Here is a 27,149-nt window from a genome sequence, read left to right as displayed (position 1 = left end):
AAATTACATAATAACCGGATGAATAATTGGTTTAATACTAAAGCCATTGCTCATACTACAGGGTTACAACTGTTTTTTCCATGCATATTAGCAAATGTATACAGCACAAAGGACCTGTCAGGATACCATGCACGGGTGTCCCCACACCGCATACAGGTATCTATGCAGGAGGACGAAATGCATGACCACAGCAGACAATGTTAATGAGCACACCGTTTATTCAACTCACCAAAAACAAGTAACCACAAACAAGTAATAATAGCTAACTAAATGCAAATGCAAAGACAGACAACGGGGCAAGAGAAAACTGGGGAGCAAGGCAACATAAGGGGAGCCACGGTGCAATGGTCAGGGTGCAAGGGGGCAGCAGGAAACAGGAAACAGGTCACAGGAATCAGAATATAGGTCATAGGAAACAGGATACAGGAAATGGTGACACTACTGTGGCACTAGGCTCACTGCAGGGAGGGATTAAATAGCCTCCCAGATCAGCAGGTGGTGCCTAATTGCAGAGACACCTGCAGGTGAGCCCTGGAGCTGCAGGTCCTGGTTCCAGCACCCCAGTGCCACCTGGAGGCACTCAGGTCCCTGACAGCCACTGGCTGCCTGGAGACACCTGCAGGCAAGCACTGGAAAGGCCAGATCTTCTCCAGTGCCACCTGGAAGTGTTCTGGTCCCTGACAGGACCTTTTATGGAAGGAAGTGTAGGTATAAAATAGAAAAACAAAATCCGAAAAGGCCATTTTTACAATTTAATTTTTTTTGCATGTAACTCTTTATTGTGTTTAGCAATCCAACATGTAAAATAATACACAGGCATGCATTTGCCATAGACACATAAATGACTGATAGATGAATGGGCAGTTATATAGTTACATAGTTAGACAGGTTGAAAAATGACACAAGTCAATTGAGTTCAACCTATAGAATATAGGCAGTGTGGGATTGCTGCAAAGGTAGAAGTCCAAGAAGGCTGGAAGCTCTCTTGGAGTACACAAGGCTTACAGGTTTAATAATGCTGGAAGCTCATTTTCAGTACACAGGATTCTCCAGAGGAATTATACAAGGATTTGCAGGGGGAGTACACAAGAATTCACAGGTGCAAACTCTGGAGAGGCAGGTGGGTTCAACAATTAACCTAGTGTTGCTCAAATGCCAAGCAACACATTTGCTAGCCCTGTAAGACAGTAACTGGCTGCAGATTGTCTGTGGGGCTGGCAACCTCTGATTGGCTGCACACCAGCAGCCTCATACAGGGGGAAAGGGACAGGTGAGCGCAAAACACATGCGATAAAAGAGAACCTTGACATTATACTACAAATTGGGCAAACCTTCTTTTATTTTTATTTTTTTAATCAATTGTATCAAGATAAACCACAGTGCAAGTACAATAAAGCTATCAATCAAATTTAATAGCTGCATAAAAGTTTCTTGTTTATTAGATATACACAGCTAGGAAAATGTATGCCAGGTTTGAATGGTATATCTGCCATAATGAAGGCTGTTTGATGTAACATTTTTGTATTTCAGTAAATGATGAATGGCATATAAAAGAAAACGTTTGCAATGACTTATTTGAAAGCATGATGGATTGTTTGCCACTTATAGCAACACAGAGTCAGTTTAACCCTTTGTGTTGTTAGAAAGAATACCTAGCTTAAAGAAGGAGAGATGGTAAAGTGGTGTAATTCCTCAGAGAAATGGGCACAGCAGTAGCAGACAGTGGTGGAGTCAGCAGGCTAATAGACAGTTTAAGTGCACAGAGTCCAGGTTCCAGACAGGTAGACCGAACACTGACTGCCAATGATCAAGATAATTACAAATGCAGTCCAATCATTTGACTGGGAAATTCAAGGCATGGATAGTCAGCTAAAAGTGCGTCTGGACTAACAGCGGTTTAGCTTGCCATATCAGTGGTTGACGTGCCATGGAGAGCTGGCTGATGGCCAGTAAAATCATCAATGGTGTCCATGAAAGTACCAGGAAAATAATAGTGCTCAGCACACTTGCAGATAAATCAATGAGATATGTAGCTAAAATAATGGGGCTGTGTGGCAGGACATGCTAGGGGTCAATAATAATATTGTGTGCATAATGATTGTGATTCATATTAATTCTGACAGAATATTAGAACAGGTAGATAAGTACATACATTTGTATCAGTACTTGTCTGAGTTTCCATAAATAAAGTGGTGACATAATGAAAGAAAAACAGTCTTAAGTGTGTCCTTGTATATGAAATGTAAAAACATAACTCTAAAGGAGAAGTATTGGGAGAGTAAAATATACTTTTCCCAATATTAAGAGTTGGAGTGGAATATTGCAGCTATCACATGCCAGGTACACATACCAAGAGTTGAGCAATCAAGTAACTGATCCCTCAACTCAGCATCTCCTTATTGCACAGAGCAGTGACTGTCAGTCACTGCTTCCCACAGGGATTTCCCCAGCCCTGCCCGTTCCTCCATCACTCACTTAAAGGACAGACAGTAAGGGGGTGGGCACATCTGAATCTGACTTTAGAAAGCTAGAGCCAGCTGTCAATCTGACAGCTGGGTGGATCTTGATAATATTGTTGGGATCCTTACTGGCTCTTGACTGTGAGCCAATGCCTGCTATCTGCTGAGTTTGGGTCAAAGGGATACATTAGTAAATGTACTCCTATGACCCAAAAGAGATGTAAAGCCAATAAAGGGTTTTGCTGTACTTCTCCGTCAACAAGACTTAAATGGACTCAGCAAAATACATGAGCAGATAGATTAATATTGAGAAATAATAATAGAGATAATGGGGTTTATTTAGCAAAGGCAAATAGGCCCTTTATTTTGCAAAATAATTTGCATTTTGCAGGGGTAGTTTCCTCTAGTTTAGTGAATAATGTGAAGCTCTGCTGCCTTCCCTCCCCCAATCATGTGCAAGCAAAAATATATATTTGTTTCCATTTTTCTTACACATAACTGGGTTTTGTTTGCAAAGTAAAATTTCACCACCTTCACCAAGCTAAGGGAAATTTCCTTGCAAAATGAACAGCCTATTTACCTTTAATAAATCAAACCCATATTTCCTAAACAGAATTAAAAGAATGTGTCAAAACAGCTCACAATGAGAATGTTGGTAGTGAACATGTACCAATAATTTGTTGGTAAATGACAAGTATAACTGTGCAGTATATGGCTGTGTAAGTTGAGACCATAAAATGGCCCCTCATTTACTCTTTGCCTTAAACAGAACGCTATGCCCACAATTACCCACTGTTGATCTAGAGGAAGACAAAATACAAATATCAATCAAATTTACAAAAATAAGAAAAACACAAATTAATAGGCAAGTGCGCAACAAAAAAAATTGTTTCCAAATGAAACAAATGAAAACGAAAAACGTTTTCCTTCGTTTCATCAAAGGAAACACATTTTTATGTTGTTTCGGATTCTGAGGCAATGAGCCTCTGAATCCAAAACCAAAACCACAGAACGAGCAGCGGCAGAATCGGCCGCCAGCGTGTTCTGTGCATGTGAGCCGCTATTTTGGAGTAGATCTTGGTATACACCAAGATGGCGGCGCCATGTTCGAACGCCGCCATCTTGGTTTATACCAAAATCTACTCCAAAATGCCGCTCGTTCAGCGTGTGACATCATCGTCATGTGACCTCCCACACTCTGCCTCCAAGATGGCGGCGGGCATGTACAGAACACGCCGGCAGCCAATATGGCTGCCGGCTTGTTCTGAAAAAGAATTTATGTTTGCCCGAATATTGTTTTAGTATATTCAGGCATTTATTAAATTCATTATTTCGAATTTTGACGAACCGCCAAATCAACTAATTTTTCGTTGATTTGCAAGTTTGTCCGAATCCGAATGCACATGTCTACTAATTTAAAAATATCACTAAATTAAATGATCTGAACTACCTTAAATACACTCTAATTTACAAATAGGACCCTCTCAAGACCAATAAGGGTAGATATTTTAAATATTACAGTAAATTTTGCCTCAGAAGATCAATGAGCTAATTTAAGATTTCACAATGGTGGACTTTTGCCAAATGTGAAATAGGTAAATCACTCCACTTATTGTTAGTGGCTAGCACAAATCCGAAAAAAAACACAGGAGTAAAAAAAAAAGCTATTTGCTAAAGGCCCAAAATTGTATTTTCATTGGGCCGTAATGCAAGAGAAAATTAACATTTTACCTACGCATTGCAATAAAACTTATTGAAAGTTTCTTTGAAGTCCCCAATGAATGAGATCAATACACACTCAAAGCACCTGCCCTGCAGTACAACACATGGTGCTGTACTTTTGGAGTTATGGTGTGCTGCTTTGGAAAAAGTTATGCAGGTCCAATATTAGTCCCTTGTGGTGTGTTAGCAGCTGCCTTAAAGTGCATTTCCCCTTCTGCAGTCAAATTAGAGAAAAACCCCTCAATATGTTTGCTATGTATTCCTATTCAGACAGCGTACCACAAAATAATAAAAAATAATATTTATTACATGTTGGATGTTTTGTTGCAGCAGGCAACATGGCTGAATTCAGGTTTTTCTCAGCACTTTTACGGTGATCTGTCCTTATAGAAAGACTTAGGACTGAAATTGTGTTTCTCTCCTTTACTTCATTAGCATAGAATGCAAACCCCTCACCCCTCACAAGCCTGCCTAACATTACAAAGAAGGAGAAAGCCAAGTAGAAATGTTAAGTAGCCAAGAAACCCTAACCCAAGAAAGAGCAATTTAAACCACAAAATATGCTTTTATCCTATGATATGTAGATAGGAACACATGACAAATATAAAAAGGTGTTATCCCAACTTGGCTGCAAAATTGGAAATGCACTTTAAATCAATGCATGTTAATGCATTACATCTGCATTACTTTCATATGTATTTGTTAATGTTGTCTTCATATATTAAAGTTATATCCAAGTATTTAGAGATAAATTAATTTTAGTAAGTTCCTAGCAATTTTCTTATTCCCCTTGCAGAATTCATAATTATGGAATGACGGTAGGATTAGCAGGATTCCCAATAGACCTAACGTACGTGCGGCAGTTACCGCTGCAAAGTATAAATATGTCACATAATAAGCATATAAAGATGAACAACCAGAAATCTATTTTATGATAAAGAGGCACAGGGCATGTTTCTTACCCATGGATCCATTATGTTCCAAGCTGTATCAACAGGTGAGTTAGTAAGCTTTACTAATAATTCAATGAAAAAAGAAACATTTGAGGAGTTCACAAATAAGATGCCCAGTTATTTTAGGCATATAGTCATAATTTAACAAAACACATTGTACTGTTTTGCATTCAGTGTATTATTTATTTATGTTTATTTTTTTCGAACAATAATACAAACTCATGTTTTTGCATAACTTTTTGCTACAATACCAGGGCGTGCCCATATATTTAATTTGCAATCTTCTATAGTCTTCTATCCCTCAATTCTATATTTGGTAGAGCAGATATTTGACAGATATTTAAATCCCCATTTATATATTTATTTTTATAAGGTGAGTCTTCATACCCATAATATCATAATACTGCATAATAATACAATGAAACAATGGTCTCTGCATATCTGTGACCTGTGGCACAACCCCTTTCAATCATATTGGGCAGCACAGTGGCTTATTGGGTAGCACGTCTGCCTTGCAAAACTATGGGTCCCTGGTTTGAATCCTGGTCTGGACACTATCTGCAAGGAGTTTGCATGTTCTCCCTGTGCTTGCATGGCTTTCCTCCGGGGACTCTGCTTTCCTACCAAACTCCAAACACATGGTGGAAGGTTAATTGGCTTCTGTGTAAATTGTTGGCACAATACCTATAAACATATACCTAATATTTCTTTAAGAGTTTTTTGCTGAGTTAACTTTCCAGGTTACCCTGACAATGAAACAAAAACCAAGAGCCACCCTTTAAACTTTCATTATCATTTTAATCATATACAGTATTGTGTGTTATCTAGCAATAGAAATACATGCGCTATGCATAACTTTCAGATATAGTTCTCAATTCAGAATTTATTTTACAGACCTTGCTGTACCCAGTAGAAGCTGACTCCATAACAAATGTGGCATCCAGAGTCTCTCACATTGGTCACTTTTCTGCTACAGTGTTGTAAATAAAGGGATTCATGTTAAATTGCAATAGTTTGGCCTGTTTTTGTTCCATTTATATTCATATTACTTATCCATTTCAAATAGGGGATCAATCACACTACATTTACAGATTTTATTCTCTTGGGATTCCAGAGCAGCAAAGACCTAAAAATTCTAATTGCATTGATTCTTCTCATGGTCTACTGTATGACAGTTTTTTGTAACCTTGTGATCATCATATTGGTGATCTACAGCAAAACCCTCCAATCTCCTATGTACTTTTTCCTCACTCAATTGTCTACAAATGATATACTACTGACCTCAGCGATTGTTCCCAACACACTCAATGTTTCACTTAATGATGGCGGGAAAATTTCTTTTGCTGGTTGCATCACCCAGTTTTATTTTTTTGGAGCATCAGAAACCTTCGAGTGTCTTCTTCTTACAGTGATGTCTTATGATCGATATTTGGCCATTTGTCACCCACTGCGTTATTCCGTGTTAATGAATAGATGGCTTTGTTTAAAACTGGTTTTTGTCTCTTGGATGTTAAGTTTTTCAATCACACTGATTGATACTTTAACGTTATCTAAGTTAGAGTTCTGCAAATCAAACATTATTGACCATTTCTTTTGTGACCTGGACCCTTTGATGGAAATTTCTTGCTCTGATACATATTACCTTCAGTTAGAAGTTTCCTTACTAAGCACTCCAATTGCAATCATGCCATTTATAATGATTGTGATATCTTACACTTACATCATATTTGCCATCTTAAAGATCCAGTCTAAGGCTGGTAAGCAGAAGGCCTTCTCTACCTGTAGTTCCCATCTAAGTGTGGTGATTATGTTTTATGGGACTCTAATTGGTATTTATGTTCTCCCAAGCAGAGAACAAGCACTGAATACTGGTAAGATTCTGTCATTGTCTTATACTGTGGTGATCCCTTTTTTGAACCCCATTATCTACAGCTTAAGAAACCAGGACATTAAGAAAGCCTTGGAGAAAAACATTAGAACATTTGTATTTATATAGAAACCAGTAATTAATTCATGACCACTGCTTTTTTAGTCAGTTTAAGGCTGGGGGGTGGGCAGGAGTGCTCCTGGGGGCCATAATGAGGCAGTACGATTAATTGAGTGAGTCTACAGACCCTGCAATCCATGAGTCACCAGTAGGGGAGAGAGGTTTAGGTTCACTGTTACGATTGGTTTGAGGAGAATCCTGCGAGTTTGAGATTCATGGTCACTGTGTCTTTCATTTTTGTTGGGGGGACGGGGGTTCAGTGGTCACTTTAAACTTTCATAGCGATTTTTTTCTGCAAAGCTCCCATTTTAACCACCTCCTATCCATTGGCCATGCCTAAACGACCAGAAGGGAGCCTTATATGAGCTGGTGGGCATCTTAAAACATCCCTCCCCGCCCCCACTCGTGTACAGCACACGAGTGGGGAAACTGTCAAAAATGTAAACAGCCAGCGATGGCTGTTTACATACAAGCAATTTGTGGTCTGTAGAGATGCGCGATCGCTTGTAATAGGTGCAGGTGTGCGAGCCATCGCCGCTGTCGCCGGTCCCCAGATCCGCTGTGTCTGGTTGCGTCCGGGCATGGCAACATTTGTCACAGTTGATCAAAGGGAGTTCAGTACATGATCTCCCTCTGATTCCCTCTCCGGTCCTCAAATGCAGGAAGCGATGTATATTACATCACTTCCGCATTCGGCTGTCATTCCCAGCTACAGAAGCTGGAGAGAAGCTGGTGAAGCTGATCTCTGCTTCATCAGCTTCTCTGGGGGTCCCTAGGTGACATTAGGGATCTTGGACACCCCTGATGTCTCCATAAAGAGGACCTATCATGTGAATTGGCTATCACATAGGGGGTTTCTTAACTCCCTATGTGATAACAATAAAGTTAAGTGTAAAAAAAGTTTTTAAAAAATTAAAGAAGCATAAAAAAGTCACAAATAAAAAATTCACAACATTTCTTTTAAAGTCCCCCGCTCCCCATATACACAGGCAAACATGCGTCGGGTGTGCCTAAATGCGGAAACGGTGATTCCGCCTATTGTGCCGCACATGTTACATATCACCACAAATGTGAGTGAGAGCAATACTTCTAGGGCAATAATCACTGATAACACCAAACGGATGAGCGGTAAAAGATTTTAAATAGTTTCTTTCTGCGATTTTGCGTGCGCGCAATTTTAAGGCTTGACATGTTTGGTGTCTATTTACCTGATGTGACCCCGTCTTTTATATTTTACCAACAAATTGGGGTGTTAATAAATGTTTCAATAAATGTCATAGGGTTCAAATTTAGGGTACTTCTTTTGTTATATAGTAAAAAATAAAAACCCCAGTGGTGATTAAATACCACCAAAAGAAAGCTCTATCTGTCTTCAAAAAATGGTATAAAATCAATTTCAGTACAGCATTGCATGACGGAATAAATGTCAGTCAAAGTACCTCAGTGCTGAGTACTGTAAAATGGCCGGGACAGGAAGTTGGTTTAACACCCTGGTCTTGAAGTGATTAGGAAAATTGTTATTTTGTTTCAGGGGTGGTATTTTGGGGTTTTAATTTCTATTCTTATTTATTTTATGTTGATTTGATGTTTTGTTAAAGTAGAGATGCATTCACTTGTTACTGATCATTTGTTTCCTTCTCGCAGCATGCCACTGCATCATTTAAAAAAGAAACTAAGTGCAAAAACAGTGTGCAACAAAACCACCTCACATTATAGCACTAACATTCACCACAAACAACCCCTTATCCCCTTATTTAAAATAAAAGTTAGGCATACACCAATTAGGCATACTATTCCTAATTAAAGCTGTCTTCCTTCTGGACAATTTTACCCTGTTGTATCATCTCCAGTATCTTTATTCTTGTAATAAAACCTAAACCTGTGCTCTTTGTCTATAGTAAATTTGGGACTTCACCCAATAATATTGTCCTGCTTCTGGCTGATTTTACACTATTGTATTATCTGTGGTCTCCTAACTCTTGTAGGAAAACACCTGCCTATACCTTTTGTCTCTGGTACATTTTGGCCTATTATCCCTGACTAAGTAAGTATTTTTATTGGCCAGTTTTAAATGCTGTACCCTCTGTAGTATCTCAATTCTCGTAGTAAAACCCCAGCCTGTGTCTCTATTAAATTTGGGCCTAACCTTGCTATTTAAAACTGTCCTGCTGTTTGCCACTTTTACACTGTTGTATCATAACTCGTGTAGTAAAAAACTTGCCAGTGCCTTTTTTCCTGTGATATATTTTTCTTCAAATTCCTCCTCATTAAAATATCCTGCTGCTGGCCAATTTCACCCCATTGTATCATCTGCAGTCTCTTAATTCCTAATTAAAGTTTGATAGAAATGGACCAGCTGCTGGACAGTTTTGCATCAACAAAAACAAGAACAGCCACAGCAAAGGACTGGCCAAATTCTATCTGCTATTCAAAGTGGGCCTATTACCATTTCATTAGAAGGCATGTGTTGCTGCTAAAGTTACCTAAAATATTTTTTTTTCAAAAAGAAAATAAATGAAAATGAGATTGTGGTGCTGCCATTATATGCAATATGCCATTATACAATTTCTACGTAATGTCACAACTTTGATCTACATATGAATAAAAAAATAAATACAATAAAATCATACATTGTAACGTTGTATTTACTGAATGAGACTTGCAGACTATCTGACACAGGAAAAGTCTGACAGCTGTTCATGGTGTGTAATACAAAGCAATTAGATGCTGGTAATTGCCCCTAATTGCTGGTCATTAGACATGTGCACAACAAAAAAAATTGTTTCCAGACGAAACAAATGAAAACAAAAAACGTTTTAATTCGTTTTGTCAAAGGAAACAACTTTTCACGAGCCTCCAAAAGCACATACTAAACCCGCAGAACGAGCGGCGGCCATAGCCAGCGCGCTCTAAGCATGCGCGCCACAATTTTGCAGTAGATCCTGGTATACACCAAGATGGCGGCACCCACGTGTTCGAGCACCGCCATCTTGGTGTATACCAAGATCTACTCCAAAATGGTGGTGCGCATGCACAGAATATGTCGGTGGCTGATCCAACCACCGCTCCTGCAGTGTGTGACATCACCGTCCTATGACGTCACACGGTCCACCTCCAAGATGGCGGCGAGCATGCGCAGAACACCCGGCAGCCAATATGGCCGCCGGCATGTTCTGAAAACAAATTTATGTATGCACAAATATGGTTTTAGTATATCCGGGCATATATTCAATTTGTTATTTTGGATTCGGACGAACCGCCGAATCAACTAATTTTCGTTGATTTGCAGGTTTGCTGAAATCCGAATGCACATGTCTAATGGTCATAGTGATGGAGGGATTGACAACAGGGGAGAGAAAAGCTGGAAGTTGGAGATGCATCCTGAAAACTTTGTTGAAGTTTTTTAGGATATATACCCAATCTCAAAATTCTGATTTTTTTTTTTTAAATGGGGTTCTGTCTTCACATCAGGAGCCATCCTTTCACATCAGAGCCCCCCCTTCACATCAGATGCCTGCCTACACCATGGAAAGGCATGACACTGTGCAAACATTTTAAGGTACCTCTGAGGAAGTCCATAAGGCACACTAGGGTGCCATGGAATCCTGTTTGAGAAAGGTTGTCTTAGAAAACTGAAGTCCCTTGGGTGACATGATAACAGAATGATAACAGAATCCTTTACCCAGAGCAAGGGGTAAAGTATGGAAAGATACCACTGCAGACCAACACAGAGATCGCACACGGAGTGTGTTTCCAGGAGGGTGTTTTGGAAATTTCTTCTGGACATGACTTATATCCCCTTGCTCTGGGTAAAGGATTCTGTTATCATGTTAGTCTAATTATGCACACTTTTACCACGTATGTTTATTGAAACTCACTGCATTGTTTTTTCATGTTATTAGTATTCATTAGCACCAATTACCACACAGAGCTATTTTGTCTTCACGGATATTTGTTGCAGTTAGGACTTCATGTGTTCATATAGATCATCATTTAGTCAGATCACTGTTTTTTATTGACCTAACGCAACACACTTGCTACTTGTATCACTTAGGTTTTGAAACCACAGATTGTTGCAGCTGGTCAGGTTAGGGGGACTTCCTCTCAGTGCAAATTACACAGGGTTAATTTGTTCTGTCATTAAGATGAGAGTTTTTAATCGCTTCTCTGCCTTTTGGCTAACATCAAGTGTAGTATCTGTTCTTATCAGTTTTCAGTGGGGAAAAGAACCGTCCTTGCGGGGGATGGTTACTTAGTACTCGCTGGAGTGAAAGAGCGTGTGGGGATGCTTCCTGTGAGAGGGGAACCGCTCAGTACATGGCTTTCTGACTGAACGAATGCGAAGCTTGGTCTGGCTCGAGGGTTCGGGGGCGGCAGAAGCCCGTGGTGTTATGCCCCCCTGGGGGTGGCATCCCAGGGGTGCTCAGAAAGTCACTTGGGTATGGGACCCCACATGACTCACTGTAGTACTTGGTCACACACCACCTTGCAATTTTCTGCACTTCGCCTCCAAGACAGGCCTTATGGCTAGTCTGGGGCAATATTTTTGCACTCCGGCCGCTAAGGCCTGTCAAAGTGGTGCACTGGCACTTTAGATTTATTTATGCACTAGATCCACGATTGGCACTTTTTTATTTTACTATTTGACCCACAGATGCTGAAGGTGATAAAAAAAAGGAAAAAAGGAAAAAAAAAAGATGAGAGTTTAGCAGAGTCAGGTTTCATATCACTGTCGGCTCCCCTAAGCTCTCGTCGTAATGACAGATGGGCATCCGTGGTTACCTGGTAACCAGGGATGCCCATCAGTCATTACACACTGAGAACCACTCGGAGCCGCAGTGATTTTACAGTGATTCCGCCGGGTTCTCAGTGTAATGACAGATGGGCGTCCCTGGTTACCTGGGCACCAGGGACGCTGATCTCAATCTGCAAGTGGCCGGAGCCAGCCGTGAGATTAAGGCTGGCTCCGCGCAGCTGTTAGTAGCAGGCTGTTGGCCGGCCAATGGCCGGCCATTCGGCCAGCTTCGAATTTCCCATAGGCTCAGTCGAGCTGAAGCATATGCCTTCGGCTCAACAGAGCCCATCGGCCAACTTCGGGAGCTGTACGGGCTATAGTGAATAGCCCGTACAGCAACCGTTCAGTTCTACTGAACCAAAGGGGTCCTGGGGCCACAGCTATCCGAAGCTATGCCTAGATCCTGCGGCAGCTTTGTGAATAACCCCCTATAAGTTTTAGCCTTTGACATGGCTGGTACTGTGTGTTTAAGCATTTATGAGTAAGAGCTATAATAATGAAGCTTCTTACCTGTTGTTGCTGACCCAGATGACCTGACAATTCTTCTCATCTCTGCCATCCTAATCTCTGTAACATTTCCAAGCTAAGTCCCTTCTTAACAAATGACACCACAAATCTACTAATTCACTCTCTTGTTACCTCGCACCTTGACTACTGCAACTCCCTTTTCATTGGCCTAAATCTAAATAGGTTATCCATAACCACCCCTCTCTTCCAACCCCTCCACTGGCTTCCAATAGCACAACACATAAAATACAAAATACTGACAACTAGGAATGCCCCGATACCGATACTAGTATCAGGGCCGATACCAGGCATTTTCACCAGTACTTTTTACTGGTGAAAATGCCCTGATTATTAAGGCTGATACTGGCCCTTTAAATTTTCAAATAGTAGCGGCCGCCGATTTCCTGTGCTTGTGGGGACCTCGGCAGCCTGCTGTGCCTGTCCGGTTCTTTATCTCCTCCTCCTTCTACACAGTGCAGGCACTGCCATGGACATCCCAGGGGCAGAACTACTGCCCTGGGGCTAGAAGCTGGGGTTTCAGCTGCACACTGATGGGTAGGATTTGTCCGGGAGATGGACGAAAGTTACAGGGCCCAGCAGTGCAGAGTCGGCCGGACTGGACGTGGGGCCAGGTCCCGACATCGCTGGTGAGGTGGAGTGCCTGCAGAGCCACTGCAGATGTCCACGTCGCCCGGTGAGATTGACACGCAGTCTTGTGAGAGGAATTCTGCTTTGGAGACATATATTCGCAGAACACATGTTCCCAAAGCAGAATGCATTTCCCCAAAGCAGAATACTATTCTGTCTTAGGAACATGTGTTCTGCTTTGGGATCATGTATCCTGCTTTGTGGACATGTATTCTGAGAATACATGTCCCCAAACCAGAATACTATTCTGCATTAGGGACATGTCTCCTGCTTTGCGGACATGTATTCTCAGAATAAATGTCCGCAAAGCAGAATACTATTCTGCCGTAGGGACATGTGTTCTGCTGTGGGAACATGTGTTCAGCTTTGGGGGCATGTGCTCTGCTGTGGGGACATGTATTCAGTTCTGGTGACATCTGTATTTAGCCCTGGTGGGAAACTGCTCTAAAATCATCAGTGTGTGTTGTTTTAGAAAAATTAAAATGTCCCTTTAAGAAAAAGTATTAGTAATTGGTAACGGCAAATGCATGAGGGACAGTACTTGTACTTGTACTTGGTCTTAAAAAAGTGGTATCGAAACATCCCTACTAACATCAACATACAAAGCCATCCACAACTCTGCCCCCAACTATATCTCCAACCTCATCTCAAAATATCCCCTAAACCATCCTCTCCACTCCTCTCAGACCTTCTACTATCTAGCTCCAGCATCACCTCAGCCCATGCTCACCTCCCAGACTTCTCCAGAGCCTCTGCCATACACTCCCTACCACAACCAAGCAGCTTTCTCCTAATCTGTGTGCCTTTACGGGATCCCTGAAAACTCACCTCTTTAGGGAAGCCTATTAAACTTCTTAAAACTGTATATCTACTCCTTTAATCAATTCATCCCTCACAGTTAATAGCTTTTGTATCACTTGCCCCTCCTTGTTGTAAGCTCTCATAAGCATGGTCCTTCTATTCCTTTTCTATTGTATTATATTGTTTGCTGCCCTCCAAGACTCCTGCCCAAACCTGACTTCTTTCTGATCTCCAGCCTAATTTACTGGACTGCCTGACTGCATTCTGCTTACCACCTGCCAAGACCCCTGCTTGATTCTAACCACACTCTGCACCAACACTCACCTGTACCTGCTGCCCTCTACTAGGGCAATCTCATGGGCTGTAACTTAGTGCCAGTTGCAGAGAAGAGTCATGGGGCCACTAGGGTTTCCAGTCCACCTCCGCTACCAGGAGCTTTAGTGAAAATAAATTACCAATATTTGGATTTCATGCCCTGGGAAAGCCTGCAACATCTGCCAAAGGGTATTTTAATACAACCTTATCACACATATGGTGGTATTGTTTAGTGATAAAAAAAATTGTGGAGAAAAAAACGTTGAGATCATCAATTTAATTTCTTTTATCCCTCTACCACAAGACCAAGTACTATTCAATATGAATAACATCTCTATAATAAAATATAAGAACATCACTGAGAATCTAATACTGTCTTGCTGGAAGTCTACCAAACTGCTCCGAGTTGAAGAATGGCTTTTAGGAGTCAAACAAATGTGCTTAATGGAAACAATATTTAAAAAAAAACATTTTTTCAACCTTTTTATTTAATTTGTGTGGGTTGGTTGGCCCTCAAGAACTCAGAAGTGTTTAAAGACCTAATAGCTAATGTCTTCTTGGAAATATTGTCCTCCAAGTTACTTTCAGCCTACAAAAACATAATGTGAGCATACCATACTTTGTGTTATTATTGCCTGTTATGTGGGATCCCAAGGCGATGAACCAACCCTACCGATCCCCAGCCCCTATGTCTGCTTGCCTTCAACTGTTTGGGAACTCAAAGACCTCCACTGTTCTTCTGTGCCTTCCTTCCTGGACTTCTGCACCTTGAGGATGCTGCCCTGGGTAAGATTTGTGTCTCTACCCAGGCCTTTGGACCTAGAGATTGTAAGATAGCCGAGATCTCTCCTCCTGGGAAGTATTCATGAAGATTCTGACTGCTGGAGACTAAAGAGCATTGGCCTAAAGGAATCAACTGTGACTGCCGCTCACAAGAGGTGGTGTGTTGACTGGCTGAGTAAGAAGCCCCACATGAACCTTCTCAGCTTTCCTGCCTTGCAAAACCAGTTTTAAGATACTACTTAAACTTTAGTTTTCAAGGAAAACCAAAACCATGTGGGTAGCCAGCAAGCATAGTCTGTGGCTCAGTGATGCAGAGAGAATTGTGATAAAGAAGGCTGAGAAAGAGGATTGGAGCCCAGTTTGGTGCATAAGACTGGGCATCCATATTAGCGGGCTTCACAGCTCATCCTCCTCCCAACGAATTACTTTCTGCAATAAACCTGCTCCTATTCTGAGCTCAATAAAGGGACCAATGTCCATTCTTTATGTCATCCTGGGAAAAGAAAAAAAGAACCACAACTGAGAATAGATGTGCTTGGAAACGTATTGCCATGTAAGAGTTCCTGAGACATTTGCAATGTAGCTGTTAGTCTTCTCTAAGTCCACATTCATTGAAGGCCAGTATCAATAGCACTACATTAATAAAATGAATACAAAATATATCCTTTTGATTTATTAATTTTGGTGAAATATATGTGATTACATATATTTTGTTTACTTTTTTCAGATAAAATTATTTTAACTCAACTTTTATCTGTTATGCACTCAATGAATCAGATTTTGATTTCAGCATGTTTTCAGGGTAAGATTAGTTTATTATTTTCTGTTTAATACTATCACACAACCTTCTATTATTTTGCAGCATATAATGGATATTAATAATAACAATAATATTGATTTTGATTAACACCATTGTGCTCACAGATTAAAAATCTTAAAATTGAGCCAAATTAACAGAAAATAACAATTCTATACCATCACGTCACCATTTAGAGCAATGTCAGTTCCATGAATCAGGAAATTAGATCAAAACAATTCATACTAAAGAAAAATATTAGAACAAATGTATATTTTGTTTGGTGGGCTATGCTTTTTAAATAATATTGGGCTGCACCAGGTTATACATTTCTTGCTCTTCTAGTTTTCTCACAAATTTTGCTGATCATTTTCCTAAAACAATGGTAAAGTGGTTTTTGAAAGATAACAATGAAATTAAGAGTTTTTGGAGAAATATGGCAGCCATAGGCTTTACTGGTAAACATTAAAATATAAAACAAAAACAATGTTGCAGATTTCATTAGAATGCAAAAAAAATATTAAAGTAGCATCTCAAAGGGGAGAACTAAAAAATGGAAATGGAATATTTTGCCCTCAAAATCTTTTATGCGTAGGGCCTATTAATACATTAAAAAATGGAAGTGAGGCAGCATGCTAACCAGTCGAAACTATGAAAAGTTCTTCTATTGAATTGTTTATTTATTTATGTTTTGGTTTTTTTCCTCAAGCATTCTGCTTCAATACCTCAAAGGCTTTTTTAAAGTCTGGATTCCTGAAACTATAGATGAATGGATTAAGCAGTGGAATCACCACAGTGTAGAGCAGCGATAACACCTTGCTAGCAGCCAATGACCTTTGGTTGGAACCATATAAACAGAAAACAAAATTCCAAAAAAAAGGCATACAACTGTCAAGTGGGAGCTACAGGTAGAGAATGCTTTCTGTCTCCCTGTGTTTGACTGAATTTTGAGAATGGCTCTGATAACACAAACATAAGAAATTGTGATCAGTATAAATGGGCAGATGATAACAATGATACAAACTAAGATGGTCTGAATTTTAAGCACTGAAATATGCGAACAAGAAATATCAAGAATAGGGGTAAAATCACAAAATAAATTGTCTATAATGTTTGGTCCACAAAATTCTAATTTATGGGTAGTTACTGCATTCATCAACACCATTGAAAACTCAATCACCAAGCTCCAAGGACAGATAAATGACAGAAGCTTTTATTTATGAAAGAGTTATATCGCAGAGGGTTACATATAGCCATTATTGTCAAAATTAGACACTACGCAGACTCTGAATTAGCAAAGACATACAACTGCGATATGCAGGCAACTAAGTGCATGGTGCCACCTTCATTAAGTACAATGTAAAGAAGGTTAGGAAGAATAGCTGTACTCATAAAAATGTCCAAGAGGGACACGTGTGTGATGAAGAAATACATCAGTAAATGGAGATTTTTGCTTGCTGAAACTAAAGTAATAATAATAAAATTACCACATATGGTAAAACAGTCGACAGCAAGCAATAATGAAAAGAGTAGAATATTATAGTGATGAAGATTTGGAAATCCCAAGAGGAAAACACAAGAAATATTTGTCATAACCTTGAAAACTCATAAAATGCAAAAATGCAAAAAATATTTTATGTTACCTATCGATATTCTGCACAGCTCAAAATATTTAAGAAATTTCCATGGTCAAATAATGAACAATAGGACATAAAACCCAAAAGAAAAAAACAGTGCTGTCTAATCCAAGGAAGTATTGTGAACATGAACATCACAACATAAGGTAGGCATTAAAACATTTTTAGTCAAGAGTATGGCAAGTGAAATTAGCACAGGACAAATATACATTTCTTTAGGTTTCAACATTTCTGTAAAAAAAAATAACATTTATATTTAGCTCATAAAAAGCTATTTTTTCCTTGACAATAACATACAACAAAACTGGGTGAGTGGCCCCCAACTTCGGTTCTGATAATAGAAAGGAACACCATTTTTATGTTTTAAGTCACAAGATGTATATAATAATAAATGGCCTTCTTTTAATATTGCCTTGAACAATGTTAACCCCAATCAACAGTCTATCCTAAAAATCGTACCCCTTGAAAAAAATTAACCTCTTGCCGTCCGCCCGTAGTAAAAAAACGGACGGACGGCACTGCAGCATCTGCGGGTTGCCGTCTCCAGACGGCAATTTTTTTCTGCTCGTGCGCGCCCCCTAGCGGACACGCACGGGCAGAAAAGACCCGATCAATGCACACACCCGGTACCGGGTGTCACATATAGGCGATCAGCGGGTCCATAGCCCGTAGATCGCCTATATGTGCTCGTTCGCGGTTTCCCGATACTGGAACTTCCAATCAGATGGAGATTTCCTCTGACTGGTAGTGCTGAGAGGGAACATGGAGCTGGCTTCCCAGCCAGTCAGGGTCATGACCTGCCTACTGGCTTTGTGATTGGCCAGGAAGTTGACTTCCCAGCCAAACAGCATGGCGCTGGCTTCCTGGCCCATCAGGAAGCCGGGAAATGGGTAATGAACTGCCACCCACTTCCTGATGGACCGGGAAGTACTATATATATATAGTGTCAGAACCCAAGGCATGATAGTAGAGGGTGTCTATATTCCCCCAACAGTGCTCCACTCCGCAGTTTGCATGTAGCACAGCAGGGAGAGAAGCCAGTCCAGAGTTTCTGTCTATATATATATAGTGTCAGAACCCAAGGCATGATAGTAGAGGGTGTCTATATTCCCCCAACAGTGCTCCACTCCGCAGTTTGCATGTAGCACAGCAGGGAGAGAAGCCAGTCCAGAGTTTCTGTCTGGCCCAGCCAGTACCTAACCTGCACTTAATGAGCAGCACCAGGTAGTCTGAGAGTTAGTTGGAAGTGAGCTGGAGAGTGGAGAGACAAGCAGCAGTAAGGGATACTGCAAACCCTTGTCTCTATGGGGTCTATTCACGAAGCTGCCGAAGGATCCAGCCGTATCTTCGGCTGGTCCTTTGGCTAGCTTCGTTCCCAGGACCCCTTCGGTTCAGTAGAACCGAAGGGCTGCTGTACGGGCTATTCACTATAGTCCGTACAGCTCACAAAGTGGGCCGAGCAGCTCAGTTGAGCCGAAGCGATATGCCTCGGCTCAACTGAACTGAGGTGTAAGCTGAAGCTGGCCGAGTGGCCGGCCATTGGCTGGCCGACAGCCTGCTTCTGACTGCTGGGCCACTTGCAGAGAGATCAGCGTTCCTGGTTACCAGGTAACCAGGGACACTGATCTCCAGACAGCCCAACTCTCCCGGGCGCTCCAGGAGTCTCCCACTATTAGATAGTGGCTCCCGGCCGCCCGGGAGAGAAACACTTTCTAAAGGAAAGTTTTGCTCTGCTCGATCAAGCAGAATAAACCTTTCCCTGTGTTTTTTTTAATTCTGACATAGAGAGCCGTTGGCTGCCGTCACTTTGCTTCAGGTCGGTCGTTCACTCGGCTGCCTACAGCCCTATGAGTTTGAGAGGACTTATTTCAAAAAGGACTAAAACTACATTAAAAAAGGTCTTTGCAACTATTTGTTTTGCTTTCCTTGGGAACAAGTGACATTATCACATTTAATATATAATATATAAAGGTCTGATCCAGAAACTTTAAAATAACCATGGAAGCCACTAAAGGTGCAATAGGGCTATAAATGGCTCACAGTGGTGACTTTCACTGTCATTACATTTACAGATTATTTTGGCTCTGTGAGCTTTGTTGGAGAATGATATACTGAAAATTTGTATAGAACATGTGAGTAGACAGTAGACATGTGAGTAGACAGATGTACTTGCATGTACTTGCGTCTGGCAAAATTTCCCTGGTAATACAGGTCCTGAAAAACACGTGGAGCAATGTGGAGCAATGCTTTCACTAGAACCTTAAATGACATGTTTCTGAGAGGGATTGCTTCTGAATACCAGGCTTGGCCAGAACCATAGCAACCGTTTCAAAAAGGGATCTCAGCTATAGGTAAGGGTACCAGCAGATTTCTGGAATGTGGTCAAAGTGCATTAATAAAAATTCTCCACAACTCTCTCTTCTGTTTTTTTTCTACCCCTAAAAGACCACCCAAAATATGTGAGTGGGCCAGATCCAATACCATCCTTTTGTGAGACTGGGGTACCTCCACAACTTGTTTCTTATTTAACAAAATACAGTAAGTCTGTGAATACTGCAAAATGTGGGTATACCAGGCTAACATCTGGTTCTTAAGGTAAGGTAGGCTTCAGCAGCATCCTCCAGGGACAGTTTTCATACATTGCTCAGTACCAGTGGTCAACATGTAGGAGTTAGTCCTTGCATCACTATCTGCCTGACTAACAGGGCCTTTATCTGCTGCTGTAGAGACAGAAAAAACATATGTGGCAATCACACGTAAGTGCCACCACCTTCAGTTTTTTTCATCACTACTTTGTTAACTAGCCAGTGTTCTCTGCGCCCTTTATTGGTTTTTTGAATATTGCTGTAGAGACAGGTTCACTTGCTGCTGTCCCTCTAAGAAGGCCTGGTGAAGGCTGCAAACATGCACAATTTCAATTCATAAGGTCTTTAAACAGGAAGTCCATAGCATTAAACAAACAAAACATTTGCTTGTGTGACCTACTAACTAAACATAGGCCATTTCCTGACCAACAGAATGTCCCTTAATTGGTTCCACAAAATACACAGGGAGCACCTGCAACTTTTTAGTGTTCTGTCATCAGTAAGTCTTTTCACACAACAGCAGACTCCCACAGCAAAGAGTACAAGAAAAAGAGAAACTGGGTATTAGTCACCTCACATTTATAAACATCCATGGCCAGCTGAAACAAATACTGAGGTGTGGCTCCCAAGCAAGATGTGGACCTAGGAAAAGAGGCTTTACCTCTCCCAAAGCTTTAGAAAACCTCTGGGCTCCAGGACCCAGAACAGAACTTTTTAAGATTTAGGAAAAGCAGAAAGTTTGTGCTGACACTGTCCTTCCTTCTGGAGGGTGGATACTTTTTTTCCCCAAGCTTGCTCCCAGAATGGACTACAATCCAGGGACGTGCGGTCAAGGGAGACAGGGGAGGCAGAGCCTCACCTAGAATTATGGAGGAAAAACTGTCAGCTTCAGACATGCTTTTTCTCCATCCAGATTGGCATCTAACATGTTACACAGCGGGGAAATGCTCCCCGCTGTGTAACCTGTCATGGAGCCTCATAGGTGAAGAGCAAGTGAGGGACTGGGAGGCCCCTCCCTGTCTGCTCCCTTCCTCCTTTACACTAGCTCTTTGGCCGGCGGGGGCGGGGCAGGGGAATGCCTCACCCCGAGCAAGAGGTACCGCACGTCACTGCTACAGTCTCACATTCAGTTTACTAATTTCTATTGAGATTGTAGTCCACAACAGCAGCGAGCTTGGAGCACACAGAGACTTTGGGGAACAAAAGTAGCCCCTCTCCTCCAAGTACCTTGACTATCAACAACAATGTATCTTAGTTGTGTATCGCTCGGCTGTAGATCCTCCAATCATCTCTGGATTGGTGCTGACACTGTCCTTCCTTCTGGAGGGGGGCTACTTTTGTTCACCATGGTCCCTGTGTGTGTTGTAAAGTAGTCACCACTCCAAGCTCACTCCTGGGATGGACTACCATTATATTGAGATTGTAGCTGGGCCCACAAATAAGATAAACAGATACATTGAGGGGAATTTATCACTTTAATAAAGAAGATTTCTATGAAGGAGCCAGAGCTGTGGGACGAATGTAGCAAGTTGTTCAACTTGTCCAGTTCTCCTATGTACTTTTTCACATTGTCAGTTATTTACATTTTTTTGACCACAGGTGACTAAAGCAAGAAACCTAAGTGCAACTTTAATGAAAACCAACCAAGCAAAACTTTGTAAAAGTGTATCAACTAAGTGTATAATCACATGAGACTGTAAATGAGATTGTGAATTCTCTGTAGGCTAATTCATCATTTGGATTGAGTTAATAAAATGCCGTATATTAATCTTTCAACTCACAAGATCAGTTGGCTGGGTCTGTCTGCTGGTGTCTCATGGTCACTCATCTTTGCACCCTGGAGTGTGTGATTACAAACTGCTGTCTTAAATTATATTTAGTCATTGTTATTTTACAGACTATGGATGGAAATGGTTTTTAGATAGCAGGGTGATTTTTAGCAAAATGATCTGGCATCCTAAAAGCTTGAATCACGTAATACTTGTGCTCTTATGCAAAGTCTTATCTTTGAGGAACAGAAGCTATCAAATGAAAAAATCCAACCTGTTCGATAGATGTCATTGATGTATGTGAAGATCTGAAGGCATCTAAACACCATAACTGTGCCTAATTCTTGTTGATCTAGTATTATTATACAGTAATTATGTTCTAATGTCTTTAAGAAAAAATTACTATATCTATATAGACTTGCATGTGTTAGCTAGGCAATATTGTAAAAAAAGTGTATTGGATAAGAAGTTGAAAGGATCACGACAAACTAAGGATTTCAATTTAGCAATGTCAGTCCCCTCTTTGTCTCAGTGGAGATTTTTTTAACCTCTTGCTGTCTGGAGCAATCTTTTAATTATTTGCATGGACATGCTAAAATCTGAATTTTTAGCTTAAAAAACAGCTTAAAACCCCCCAGAATTATAAACATACATAATATATAATTATACATATTTATTTTCTGACAGCAGAGGCACTGTAGAGTAAAAGAAAATGCTAGTTGCAATTTTAATGTTGCATATTTGAGTAAATGTTCCAATATTTTTAAAATAAAATAGACTAAAATTAATTTTGGTGTACCCATGTAATAGCAAATAAGTACAATATGCTTTGAAAGTTTTTACCACTCGTCAATTTAGTGTTAACAGTGATTGATGACCCTAGAATTATTGCTCGCACTCTGGCCTTCATGGTGATATGTTACATATTATTACACACATAGGTGCACCCAAAACGTGTTTGTATGTGCATGTACATGGGGTGGAAGACTTTTTAAAAAATATTGATTTTCTCTTTTTTTTTTTACACTTAACGTAATTGCTATCATATAGGGGCTCAGAAGCCCCCTACGTGATAGCAAAGAAGATTGTGCTTCATCAGCTTCTTCTTTGGCCACAGCAGCTGGAGAAATGCCACACTGAAACCAGAAGTGATGTAATACACAACACTTCTAAAATCTGTGAATAGAGAGAGAGAGGTCAGCTTCTGGAAGTGTGCAGACCTCCCTCTGATTGAAGGGGGGACAGACCCACTATGCTGGTCCCAGGCTCACACGGGGGATAGCGGAGCCCAACATAGTTGGCAGCAGAGGCAGAGGGGGCCACACATTTTCCAGCACCATACAAGGGATCAGGCAGCTTTATAGCTGCCCCAAGGCTTGTATATAACAGCCCTCACTGGCTGTAAAAAAATATTCCAAGATTAGGGCTGCTATAGCAACCCCGATCTTGGTATAAATGCTTCAGGTTGCTGCCATTTATTTATGTATTGTGATCCTGCGGCAGTTAAAAAAATGATTTTAAGAGTATGTTTAACAGATCAAATAACAGAGCAAAAAATAGAAATGCATTCCTAGGGTTTAGATATACTTTAATATGCTGTATGGAAAAAACACAAACTGGGATATAACAATCAATCACACAGCTGTGTATTCCAAATGGAAAGGGTGCCTCAAATGGGGCTCACCGTTACTGTAAGTGGAGACCCCCAAATGTACCCCTAAATCCCCAAATTAAGATAGCTGACGTTGCTGCCCTAATAATAATAAAAAATAAATTCAATAAAAATTTGTATAAGATTGTAGTCCATCCCGGGAACAAGCTTTTGACTAATGGCAACTTTTTTTTTTTTTTTAATATTTATTTTATTGATTTCAAGTTTTACAAATCACAAAGTCATCAACAACAAAAGCAATTCTTATACTCATCACTTAACATGATATACATATACTTTATTGTCCCAGTCATAACATTCCCTCTACCTGATTACTCCCATACTAATGGCAACTTTGCAACACACACAGGGACCATGGGGAACAAAAGTAGCCCCCCTGCAGAAGGAAGGACAGTGTTAGCACCAATTCAGAGATGATTTGAGGATCTACAGCCGAGTGATACACAAATAAGATACATTTTTTGTTAATAGTTAAGGTACTTGAAAGAATTTTGAAGATTTAATTCCGGAGTTTAATGTCACTTTAAATTTTACTTTGGTATTATGGTTGTATGTTTTTACCAATAGAAAATGCATAAGAATAACATCACCGTCGTTGTGCTTCTGGGGTTCCAGGGTCTTCATGATTTCAACATTCTACTCTTCTTATTGTTGTTTATCATTTATGGTCTGACTTTGTTGGGAAATATGATTATAATCTCTCTGGTTTCATTAAGCAAAAACCTCCATTCCCCTATGTACTTCTTCATCGCCCAAGTTTCCATATTTGACATCTTACTTACTACAGATATTGTTCCCAACATGTTATCCATTATTATAAATGAAGGTGGTACAATTTCTTTGCAAAGCTGCATCGCACAATTTTTTCTGTTTGCCGATGCGGAAGCCATGGAGTGTCTCCTATTGGCTGTGATGTCCTATGACAGGTACCTGGCCATTTGTAACCCATTCCATTATAGCGCATTAATGAGTCCAATGTTTTGCCTTAAATCAATCATTTTTACATGGCTGTTGAGTTTTGTGATGACGTTATCTGATGCTATTGCCACATGCAATTTGATATTTTGTGGGAACAACGTGATTGACCATTTCTTCTGTGATTTTACTCCTCTCATGGGGCTTGCCTGCTCTGATGCTTCCATCGTTCATGTTCAGACTTTTTTATTTTGCATTGTGGTAATAATTTGTCCATTTGTAACAATCGTTGTATCATACATCTGTATTGTCTATACCATTGTAAGGATCCCATCCATCACTGGAAGGAAGAAAGCTTTCTCGACTTGCAGTTCTCATCTCACTGTTGTCTGTCTTTTTTATGGTGCACTGTTATCTGTTTATGTTGTTCCCACTGTGGGACATTCCCTAATTATCAATAAGGTTTTGGCTCTCTTTTATACTGTAATGACTCCATTGCTTAACCCAGTCATTTACAGCTTGAGGAATCAAGACTTCTTGAAGGCTTTTAGGAACCGTAGACATCGTTTTAATCAAAAGTTTTAGCAAGACACATGTAATATTTTTTTAATTTTAAGTTATTCTATACTGCAATTGAGTGCTTTCTAATAGACATGTGCACTGATCCAGTGGTTGTGGGTATGGATGTCCAGATACCAGTTCAGATACCAGTGGCGCTACTTGGCATTTTCACAAGAACTACCAGGGTTGCAGCGGTTGTAGCTGTGACCTGGCTCTGGCTCTCCACCACTGTCCTGAAATCATTAGTCTGTATTATTTTAGAAAAACTGTCACATGACACTAAACAAAAATGTATCAGTACTTGTATCTGAAAGTACTTGGGCAAGTATCAGTACTCGTACTTGGAAAAATGGTATCGGTGCACCACTTATATATATATTTATTAAAAAAATAATGCATTAAAATGGGGATGTACAAATCCCAGGAGCTCCGTAAACTCCTTAAAAATGACAGCTGCCTCCTAACTTTTGAATTTTTCTCTAGTCTAGTCCTGGAGCTTTAAAAGTATCTGTACATGTACTTGTACCGAGTATGGTACTTGGTATCTGAACATCCCTAGTTGTGGCGAAGAGGCCCTTGTCCCAATCGGCATGGGGACACACTCCCAATGCCAAGGGCAAATGGTCTGGTAAGGTGCAGGGGCACTCGATCGCCTCCCCTTCCTGCCCTGCCGGGCCTGTGCTCAGATCAAGGGTCTGGTAGGAATTTTAGGGGTGACCCCACGCATTTTTTTTATTTTTTAGGGGTGGGGTTCCCCCTTAAAATTCCTACCAGACCTAAAGGGCCTGGAATGGATTTTGCGGGGAACCCCATGCACTTTTTTTTCCTTTTTCACTTGGGGGGGGGGGTCCCTCATAACGTTCCTACCAGACCTAAAGAGTCTGGTATCAGTTGGGGGGAACCTCATGCTTTTTTTTCCTCTGCTACAAACTATTTTTTTTTAAAGTCTTTTTTTGTCACTTTGCTGCAACGAAAATTTGTCCACAAACGAAAATTCATACAGACTACCGCTAATGAATTTCGTCCGAAAATTTTGCTTTCGGGGTTTCGTTTTCATCTGTGATTTCTGTCATTCGGAGATTCAGATACATCTGAATATCTGAATAATGAAAATTTGCCAGAATAATGAATCTTTCGAAACTAATTGCACATGTCTACTTTCTAATGACACTATGAAACTATGGGCAAAATAACTAAATATTATATATAATATAGTATGCAGTCTGTCACTAACATTAAGGCTGGTTTCATACCATTGCACTGAGCTAATGCACCTTATGTTTGCTCATTTGGAACCCAAGTACACCTCCACAATGCACCTGCATTGAAGTGTACCAGACATACACTGAGTGGCCAGATTATTATGACCACCTGACGTTTGTAGGCAAATTAGCTATAAGTTGGCGCTGAAGTTGCTAGAAGCAGGTTGTTTACCATGACAGTAGAAGTGATTTGTTTCTGAAGATACGGGGAAACAACGCGATGTAACAGCCTTTGAATGCGGGATGATTGTTGGCGCTCGGAGCCATGGAGCGAGTATCAGCAAAACAGCAGAATTCGTTACATGTTCAAGAGCAGCTGTTGTTAAAGTGTTTAAAGACCGGACTGTCAGCCGAAAATCTGGGTCTGAACGTGCGAATTGTGGCCGTCAGCGACTAGTCAATGTTAGGGCAGAACGGGGGAGGGGCAAGACTGGTACAAGACAACAGAAGGGCAACAGTGCAGTGTCAAATTCCTCGCATCACCTCTCAACATCTCGTGGAGTCCCAACGAAGTCATCTCATGGAGTCATCTTGTGGCCCAACGAATTACTGATGACGGATGGTCATAATAATCTGGCCACTCAGTGTATAGTAATGCACTACCATGTGCTGTGGTGTGCTGGGTCAGAAAAAAAGCTGCAGGTTGTTTTTTGTCCATTTGGTGCATTGGTGTTCCATTTAAATGTATTGGCTATCTGAATGCATGTTGGCATACATTTAATTAATAATTAATATAATACACAAAAACAGAAAGGTGTGAAGGGGCCCTAACACCACCGTTTTTATTTTTCTGAGTCCCCTTGGTCCAGTTTTATCACCTGTTGATCATGTCAGTACATTGTCACTCTATTACAAGAAGTGAAAAAAGTATGGATCCATTGCCAGGATTAACAGGAAACAAAACTATATTACAAAAGGCACAAAACAAAAACAGCTCTGTTAATGCTAGTGTCAGAATGCATCATATCAAATGCCATTTTTG

At 40.6% G+C, this 27,149-nt stretch overlaps 2 protein-coding genes across 2 annotated transcripts; both read left to right on the top strand.

Moving 5' to 3' along the window:
• The first annotated feature begins 6,227 nt into the window (after positions 1–6,227).
• On the top strand, positions 6,228–7,130 carry LOC108789739 (olfactory receptor 11L1-like). The gene has a single exon (XM_018559821.1). It carries the CDS (start codon positions 6,291–6,293, stop codon positions 7,128–7,130), a length of 840 nt encoding a protein of 279 aa, XP_018415323.1. The 5' UTR covers positions 6,228–6,290.
• A 16,869-nt stretch (positions 7,131–23,999) lies between these two features.
• On the top strand, positions 24,000–24,929 carry LOC108789738 (olfactory receptor 11A1-like). Its single transcript, XM_018559820.1, has one exon. It carries the CDS (start codon positions 24,000–24,002, stop codon positions 24,927–24,929), a length of 930 nt encoding a protein of 309 aa, XP_018415322.1.
• Positions 24,930–27,149: the final 2,220 nt, after the last annotated feature.

Source organism: Nanorana parkeri, unplaced genomic scaffold (genome assembly GCF_000935625.1).
Source record: "Nanorana parkeri isolate BGI_ZX_2015 unplaced genomic scaffold, ASM93562v1 scaffold416, whole genome shotgun sequence".
Taxonomy (NCBI): domain Eukaryota; kingdom Metazoa; phylum Chordata; class Amphibia; order Anura; family Dicroglossidae; genus Nanorana; species Nanorana parkeri.
The sequence above is the reverse complement of the archived record's forward strand: the minus strand, read 5'-3'. Positions and strand labels throughout refer to the sequence as shown.